Consider the following 9,613-nt stretch of genomic DNA (forward strand, 5'->3'; position numbering starts at 1 on the left):
TGTGATAGGAGAGGAGGGTATTTAATTAAACAAAATGATCAAGAAAAATTACCAAGATTTAAGAATATGAGTTTCAAGAAAGAAAGGCCCATAGGAAAATGGATGTAAGCTGCACGCAAAGCTGCACTGCTGTAAAATCCCAGAACAAAGGGACAACAGCACTCTACTACAAACTTTCCAGAGCGCGAAATGGGTTTTGCACAGAGCATCATGAAACAGAGGAGATTAGGCTTCTCGCCAGCAATTCTTAAAGCTCCCGCTGACAAATGCCTTGAAAACACCTATAATTCCCAACTTTGAATTCTATGCCTAGGCAAACTTTCACTCTAGTGACTAACAGCTGACATTTCTGAACAGCATGGTCTCAAAAAAGCATTTTCCATGCACCATTTTCCAACAAATTATGCTAGAGATCGCGATCTACCAAAATAAGAAAATAAAACAAGAAAAAGAAAGCAATAGGATAGAGGAAACAAAGCCAACAGGAACGCAATGCGAGAGAACCCAGATGAGGGAAGAAAGCTCCCAGGATGACATTTATGCACCAGGTACACATTCGTCATCCAGCTAGAAAGCTGCAGAACACGCCTCTACAAGACCTTGGAAGTGATACCTTGAGATGAAGATTTAAACAACTAAATAAGGTCTTGAAATCAAATTAGTGTTAAGTACGTAAGCAAGCAAATCAGGCTAATTATTGTTGTTCGGTGCCCTGATTTCGGTTCCAATTCATAGCAGCCCTACATATAACAGTATTTCCTTCAACACTGCCTGGTCCTCAGCCATCCTCACAATTGTTACGGTTGAGCCTATTGTGGCAGCCACTGTGTCAATCCATCTCAAACCAAGGACCTTCGTCTTCTCTGCCCTTTCACTTAACCCAGCAGTTCTCAATCTGTGGGTTGCAACTCCTGTGGAGGTTGAAGGACCCTTTCACAGGGGTTGTCCGATTCATAGCAGTAGCAAAATTACATTTATGAAGTGGCAACGAAAATAATGTTATGGTTGGGGATCCCCACAACATGAGGAACTGTATGAAAGGGTCAAGACATGAGGAACGTTGAGAACCACTGACTTGGCCAAACATTAACTCCTTTCCCAGACACTGGGCTCTTGTACTAACATGTCCAAAGTGCATGAGATGAATGAAGGCTTGCCATTCTTGATTCTAGGAAGCATTCCAGTTTTACTTCTTCCAAAACAGGTTTGTTCTTTCTTCTGCAGTCCGGGTACCTTCAATATTCTTTGCACCACCACAATTCAGATGCACGAGCTCCTCACCAGTCTTCCTTATTCTATGCACAATTTTCTCAAGCATAAGAGGCAGATTATCTCTAGGGAAAACAAGGAGTTGCTCAGGAAACAGTCAGTTTTCTATGTGGCTGAGCTCGCATCAACACTTACATATCCATAATAATGTACAACAAAATTAGCATGCAGCTAAAGTAATGTTATGATGGGAATGATATCATATACGAAGGACTTCAAAAATCTGTGGAAATTTTCATTATTTAAAAATTCCATTTATCTTTAACTTTTTGAAGCTGGTGGTGGGTGGGAGAGAGGCTGTATGTAGGTAGAGAGAGATAAGCCTAAATTCTCACATTCTGAAACCCTGTAAATCAGTAAAAATGCCTAAAATTCAGGAAAAATAAAGTAACAATACAAGTGTATTATTTAAAAATATACAGGTTAGAAAAAAAGCTCAGTTGAAAGTGGTTGCCTCTTAATAAGAAAAATGGAGGTATGAGAAGATAACGCTTTTTTTTCCCCACACTGATACATTTATTTTTTTTAAAATCCAAACGTACAGACTAATGGCTCTGTGCTCAAATATTGTGGTTCTGTGCTGACTTCCACAAAATGTAACTTAACTGTCATGGACTCTTCACAACTACATTCTGGACAAAAAGAAAAAGGTCCACAGAGATGGCGGTCAAGACAGACCTACTGCAGACACTTGTGGTGAAGATTTGCTGGAAAATGAAGTTTGACATGATTTATAATTACATCAACATTCACAGAGGCCAAGAGTCAGAGGCAAAAGGGTGCAATATCACCACGAGAAATCTTTTCACATTTCCCAATTAATTTTATATAGTCAGTAAGTCACCAGGAAAAAAAACAAACTTGTTCTTCTCAAGCAGAATTTTTAAGTCCAATCAATCAAAGAGTCTGGTCTATCTTTCTGGGTTTATTCATTTGCAGATGGGAAGAGACCGGAATCAGATTCTTCACATCATGCGTTCTCAGGCGATGCCACATCTTCATGTGCTATCCCAACCCATTGCTTTAAGACAATTGGAGCGACTCGCAGCAGGGCGACGTAAATAAGAAAGCTCCGTATGGAGGAGATCACGTCCTCACCACTTTCTGTTTCATTTCCTCGGGGTCCAAGCCCTCGATCCGAAACATCGCGGCTGGGCTTCAGCGACTCCTCGCTATGGATCTAGGTGATTCTCGGATTCGATCATGCTTTTTATAGAATTGACCCAAACACATAAATCTCAAAGAATGATTTGAATCTTTAAACATTTTTTTTAAAGTAATACTGTTACAAAAGGAAAAGTGAAAAAGAAAAATTCCAATTATCAGCTATCCACACCCCCAAAGAAACTTTTTATAGAAATGCTAACTTAACCTACATTCATCAACTTTTCTGAGTCTGCCAACTTCAAGTGGCATTATTTACATTAGAGAACTGATGCATCATTTATGAAACCTCAACAATGTAGAGGCAAGCATAAACCATCCACTAGATACTTCATTAGGGGTCTTTAAATATTAGCATTGGCATGTATGTTTTGAACAGTAGTGGCTAATTACAAAGAAAACACAGTTGTGTTTAACATGCTAAGTCTAGGTATGTTTATTCAAGATTTTGACAAAAATGATGCTCAAAGTAATATAAATGTAGACACTTAATCTTGTTAAACTTCAAGAAAAATTTGAGTTCAGCTTGGCGTTATTAAGTCAAAAGTTGATCCAATTCTACAAATCACGTATACAAGTGCCCTTCTTACATTCATTATATTTTCCGAGAGAGGCCACTAACATCGTTTTTCATTTTTTGGAAATATTTTGAATCACTTTAACATGGTTTAACATCTTTAAATTCTAAGACTTTAGAATTTAGCATCCTGATTACCATTAGAATGAAAAACATTAATCCAGAAGTGACAACTTTCCCTTACAAAATTACAGTGAACAAATGTAGAAATAATTGAGTAGAAATCACCATTAGAACACCACAGTAATTATCACAAGCAATATTTACCAATGGATACTAAAGTGAGTGCAAAAAACTTTAAGCAGAAATAAAGCATTTGCATAGGCCTAAAATATCTCACTACCGAATATGTAGTAGTTACAATGGGAAACATAAGAATTTATCATAGAGAATCCTAGCAGACACCACCTTAGCCAAGGTTAACAACATCAAAAATACATTACAACACCATGGACACCTCCTACTAGGATAGACTCTGTAGTGTCAACTACAGAGACATGACAATTCAATGCAGTGTGTGATGCTGGAACAGTAAGAGGACATTCGTGGGAAGAACAATAAAATCTCTAAAATTTTCTACTGTAGCTAATATTAAAGCAAGATTAATTCCATAATTTTGACAAATTTTCAATGGTATGTAAGATGTCAGCATAAGGGGAACCTGGGTAAAAGTTACAGAGGAATGCTGTACTATTTTTATAACTCTTCTGTAGTCTAAAACTATGTCCAAAATTATAAAATAATCATTTAGACATACACATACACACAAATATATGTCTATCTTTGCCTTATGTGTATGTGTATATACACAAACAAATCAAGACGTCATGGAAAATGGCATTCTGGGCACTTGGTAAGTTAAATACCAGTGTTCTATTCTGTATTAGTCATCATCTCACTGGTTTGTGGTAACTAAGCTGTAAGGTCCTATGCTGTCTTTTAATGTTCAGCTTCAATTATAACTTAATTTTCATAGAAAAAAACTCTTTAACATTCCTTCATTAAGTCAAAGATAAAAACCCTAGAATAAGATTATCACTACATATTTTAAAATCACTCATCCAACTACAAAACCTAACCAGTATTTTTACTAAATTTCTTCTCAACATACAATGTGCTTGTATCAGTTTGGCTTTGTTTATAGAGGGAGGAGATAGCTGATATATTTTTTATGTATAGGCTTGGCAGTCTTAAAAAAATTATCACTTGAAAATCTTATTAAGAAACAGCTCTTTTTCCAATAACAGATACTGTATACTAAAACTCACCTCAGATGTAAAAAGTAAGTTATTTACATAATCTTTTTTATAGAACAGCATTAGCACTACTTAGCAAGCCCAACTACGACTCTTAACACTCCTCCCATAAATTTGGTTCTAAGAAGACTGTTATAATGGCAATAAACATCTTTTTATAAAACAGGCAATTCTCTCTGTGCAATTTACAATAGGGAAATAGAGTTAATCATCAAATATACCCTTAAAACAAGGAAATATTTTTCCACTCTAGCTATGGCTGATTCAATACCTGAGCATGAATCCCCTTTCGCCCTCATTGTTTTCTACTCTAAACTGAGTTGAATTCTGCTCACAGGGATCTCGAAAGTGAAACTGATTGTAGATGGAAAACGGTCTTACCGAAGGGATCATTTTTATTTTGCTGAGTTGTTATTTCTACTAACTGTGGCTACAGTTTATCATCTGCCACATTGCTTTCTCTATAGAAGCAGCAGCAGTAAAAAGAAAATTTGGTTAAAAAGCCATTTTAAAGTGTATCTTTATCTAAAATATGGTAAAAAGCAAAAGAGAAAGGTTCACAAATATTTTCATTCCTACATCAATGCACATTTATCTTCCACTAGTACCATGAAAATAGAAGTGTATACAAAAAGGGAGACAAACAGCTCACCTCAGGAACTCACTACATGTTGCAATATACTCAAGTGGTGAAAAGATACAAATCCATTCAGAATTGCCATACTTCCTGGCTGTCAATATGATCTCTTGAAATAATATTAAACATATTACTACAAAATATACCAAGAAGTAGAGAATGATAGTCTATTTATGAACTGCAAATAACACACCAAACAGAGATCCATGAAGGCTAAAGTCCAAGCTGTAATTTACACATGAAGTGTACGCAGGAAGCAGTCACAATGTACAAAAAATTGACAAGTAATCCAGCTGTTTAAAAAACAAAACAAAAACAGAACCTGTTTGTCTCAGGTCATACCAGTCTCATCTGGCATGTTCCTGATAAGCCTGTTACATGAAGTGGTCCCCTCCTGCTTGATAGCAGCTTGCAAATATCCATACATTTCTGAGGCAAGGAGTAACCTTACTTGGCAATAACTCCGTAGTTTCCTACTACATTCATGGGTCTGAAGACAATTCATTATTACAATGTTTTTCCAAGTCCTTTGCCAGGCTCTGCAGTGTGAGAAGCAAAGTTAAGGTGGATGTATTGCTTCCAGTCATCCACAGCCGTCTCAAAAGAAAGAGGGTTACTAACCAAAATCCAGAGTTCTTTGGTCAAGTTAGTAACAGGCTTTGGTTCTAAACCCTTTCATAATCCCTTTTTTTCCAATTTTTCCAAGATGGCCTGGATCTTACAAACAGCCTCTTTCCTGGCCTGCCGGACAGATTCCTGGCCCCCAGTTTCAATGGAATCCAGCTCCAAAAGTTCCTTGGTTAGCATTTCTTCTAGAAGCCAATATCCTTTGTCTGTCTTTTTTCCTACAAAGTCTTCTACTTCTTGCTCAAGATACTGGACCTTCTCCAGCACATTTATGATTTTTTTAATACTTGGAGGAGTACCTTCATCTGAAGACAAACTCTCTTCAGGATGACTAATACTTTGATCTTGATTCCTGGGAGGTTCATTAGTGGTATTATCATACAGTTGAGGCTCAGCACTATATTGGACTTGGGGATCCAAAAGATCTGAATTGTCATTGTTCATTGTCCCCGAAGATTCATACTGATGGACACTGCAAGGACAGTTGTGCCGGTTCACGCCTCGATCTGATTGATTATAGGAGTATGAAGACTCCTTAGCAAGGGAAAACAAAAGAGAAGGAAAACTGTTTTAATGAGGATCTACCAACATCTTTCATATAATTAGGAGGGCATATGAAAACACTACCAACCAATAACTGGACACTTCCCTCCTGAATCCTTTGATAAAATACACAACCCTAAAAAGATACAAACTTATGCCTATCAAAAGGCAAGGAATTCGGAAGTATAACGACTGGAATCTGTCTGAGGCAGATCATCATCATAAACACCTCACAATCTATCTAGTGACTTCATAAATAGATGTTAGATTTCCCCCTAGAAAGTTAAGGCCTCAGGGAAGATCCTAAAAAAGAACCCAGCCACAAGCTGATGATGTCCAAATATATGGTCTAATGTAAAATTAATCATACAAATTAATTCTATAGATACTTCACATTGCTTTTCTCTTTGGAAGTGGTGAAATACTATCTTTGATTGTAACATTCAGATTGTATTACAATCAACAGAAAACAAGCACTTCTTAATTAAAAAACAAAAAAAAAATGAGGCTGAGGTAAATCTGTAAGTAGTAGTCACCGAACTTCTGCACTTAGCTCCCATTTGACACAGGCTAAAGCAGAAACATTCCACCACGCGTCAGAGGAACGATGTGCAGAAAGTCCCCTACCTTGGACTGCTGAGGTGTTGGTGAAGGAGTCGGTTGAGGAGAGCCATTGTTAGGCCACGATGAAGTACTTTCAGTCATGTAGAGATTCCCAGGTGGGGCTGAGGGCGTAGCTGAGGGCCAGGGGTAGCGGGTTCCCATTGCATAAGCACCAGGAGAAGCCCAGGCATCCTCTTGTGGTTGCACACTTGGTCCTGACTGTGGAACACTACGATTACCATCCCCATAAGAATAATGAGGCAGGGTCATTCCAGGGTTCTAGATTGAGATGGAAGGACATATATTGGTCATTGTTCAAAAGAAAACAAATTGAATGAAGACAATCCAGAACAGTCAGATTCGGAGCTGCTTCTTCTCTGCTCAACAGAGAATGTGTTAACTGCCTTTGAGCTAAATTATATGAACTCAAATTTGTTGCCGTGTCTTTACCAATACTAAGATAACTTGATTCTAAGGACAGTAGGAGTAGATTTGGTGACAATCCGAAGATGTAAGGCCTAGAATTCAATGGCTGAAGACAAGTCTGTCCTACCTGATACTGTAATTAGTTAATTCATAAGCTATCAGGAAGCACAAACAAAGATATACTAGAACATCCCTTCAACAGAGAAACAAACATGATACTATTTATAGAATATTAAAACAGAAGTCTAACAGCATTAAAAGGCTAAGATAAACTTTCAAGCAACAGCTCTCTAAAGATATATTCTAGTATAAAAATCTTTATGATTATGACACCCCAAGGTATTCTTAGCTGAAATCCATTTACTCAAATAGATGCTACAAGTAAGAGAATCATCAACATAAAATGAGTCTTTGCCCTCCCTATCACCTCTAGAAGAACCACTGAATGTTTGCAGTGTTTTCCTTTTTGTTGTTGTCATTTTCTTTTTTATTCTCTTAAAACTACATACAAAGGGACTTCAAAAACTTTGTGAAAAAATTATCTTTTAATTTCATTTTCCCATAAACTTTGATGCCTCCTTATTTAACATTTGCCAATTTAGATATAGAATTTTGTGGCACCAATTCCATTAATCATGTTGTGTAACCACCATCCATATTCATTGCCAAATTTCCCATCACCACAAGCCACTGTTTCCCAAAGTGGGCAATACCCCCCCAGGGGGTGCTGAAACAGTGGGTTGCAAAAACAGATACCTATACTTTATCCTGGAATATGGGCTACAGTTCAAGTATGGGTTTTTTTAAAACAGTTTTATTGGCACATAATTTATATATCATACAATTCATTACTACAATTGTTCAGTCATATCAAGGAGAATCGTACAATCACAGTACAAGTTTTTAACTGCCACAGAAATACTAAGTTTTGTTGTTGTTTTTCTGAAAAGGGTGCAGCAGGCCAATTAAGTTTGGGAACCTATCTCACAAATAAACACTCATTTATTCCTAAACAATGAATGCCTCTTCCTTTGGGAACCACTAATAAACTATGATCTCTATATATTTGCCTATTCTTGTTATTTCATATGAATGAGATGATACAGTATTTGTCTGTGACTGACTTATTTCACTCAGAGAAAGGTTTTTGAGGTTCATCCATATGATGGCATGTTCACTTAACTTTATGGCTGAATAATATTCCATTTTATATTCCACATTTCGTTTATCCATTCATTAATGGGCACTTGGGTTGTTCCACTTTTTGGCTCCTGTAAAGAATGTTGCAAGAAACACTGGGGTGCACATGTCTATTTGCACTGCTGTTTTCAGATCTCTTGGATATGCACCTATTAGGAGTGGCAATGTTAAGCCATATGGCAGTTCTACATTTAAGCTTTTAAGGAAATACCACACTGTTTCCATAGTAGGTGGATCACTCTGTATTTCAACCAGCAAAGGATAAGGGTTCCAATTTCTCAGCTGTCCTAGTGGAAATTAAGATGTATCTGATTGTGGTTTTGATTTGCATCTCTCTAATGATTAGTGACACCAAGTTTTTTGTTTGAATACCCTCTTTAGTGCTTTCTTAAATCAGCACTACTGTAAATAGATATCCTTCCAATGTTTACAATGTTTACATTCAAGAGGCAGAGACTTTGATTCTTTGATATTTTTTTTCCCCCAAAAGAAAACTGCTTACCTGTGAAGGAGGATATCCTGGTACCGGCCCACTAAGAGGGGATGCTTCAGTTTGGCAGTCCTGCTGGGGATATAACCAGCGCGAGACTGGGCTGGGGCTGCTGCCAGGTGAACGATATGTGCTGGGAACTTCTGTGGAGTAGCTGCTCTGACTATATCCAGGTGCATAATAACCCCCAGAATATGAGGCGGTATTTGCCCCAGGCCCAGCGGGGTATGGTGGGCCGTATGCTCCATTAGTGTATGAGTTCAGACTCTGCAGGAAAGACATTTAAAAAGCCGAGTTGAGAGAAAAAGATGAGTGAGGAGAGTTGGTGTTCTTTCATGCCTGATCTTGAAAACTCATACCAAATGAAAATGTGAGACAATACTTATAAATATTCCAGTAACTCACATTTTCAAGCACTCTCATATGTATACATAATCATGTGCCATACATGATATACTACAGCCTTCAGTACTGATTACACCTTCAACATAAAGAAACCAAAAATCCTCACAACTGGACTAACAAGCAACATCAGTAACAGAAAAGTTCTCAAGAATTTCATTCCACTCGGATCCACAATCACGACCATAGAAATCAAATGACAGACTGCACTGGGCAAATCTGCTGCACAAGACCTCTTTAAAGTGCTCAACAATGAAGATGTCCGTTTGAGGGCTAACGTGTGTCTGACCTGTGGGGAACAGAAGGATTTCTCTTAAGTTGTCTCCCCAAAATATGTACCAAACTTAGCTGCTTTAGCGTGACTGTTCTTTAGACAGCGAAAGTAAGTCAGAGGTTATTCTCCTTAACATCAGTCATCT

At 37.6% G+C, this 9,613-nt stretch overlaps 1 protein-coding gene and 1 pseudogene across 1 annotated transcript in view; both read right to left on the reverse strand.

Moving 5' to 3' along the window:
* Positions 1-1,010: 1,010 nt before the first annotated feature.
* LOC123521329 lies at positions 1,011-2,743 on the reverse strand (annotated as a pseudogene).
* A 101-nt stretch (positions 2,744-2,844) lies between these two features.
* The window catches only part of BAG4 (BAG cochaperone 4), a 62,863-nt gene continuing 56,094 nt past the window's right edge, over positions 2,845-9,613 (reverse strand). Inside the window, exons 3-5 of the mRNA XM_004696207.3 lie at positions 8,805-9,059; positions 6,701-6,955; positions 2,845-6,064 (exon numbers count right to left, since the gene is read on the reverse strand). Of these exons, the coding sequence (XP_004696264.1) occupies positions 5,579-6,064; positions 6,701-6,955; positions 8,805-9,059 (996 nt within the window). The 3' untranslated portion in view covers positions 2,845-5,578. The remainder of the gene's footprint in view (positions 6,065-6,700; positions 6,956-8,804; positions 9,060-9,613) is intronic.

Source organism: Echinops telfairi, unplaced genomic scaffold, assembly GCF_000313985.2.
Source record: "Echinops telfairi isolate 266 unplaced genomic scaffold, ASM31398v2 ScPeMD7_9;HRSCAF=40, whole genome shotgun sequence".
Classification (NCBI taxonomy): domain Eukaryota; kingdom Metazoa; phylum Chordata; class Mammalia; order Afrosoricida; family Tenrecidae; genus Echinops; species Echinops telfairi.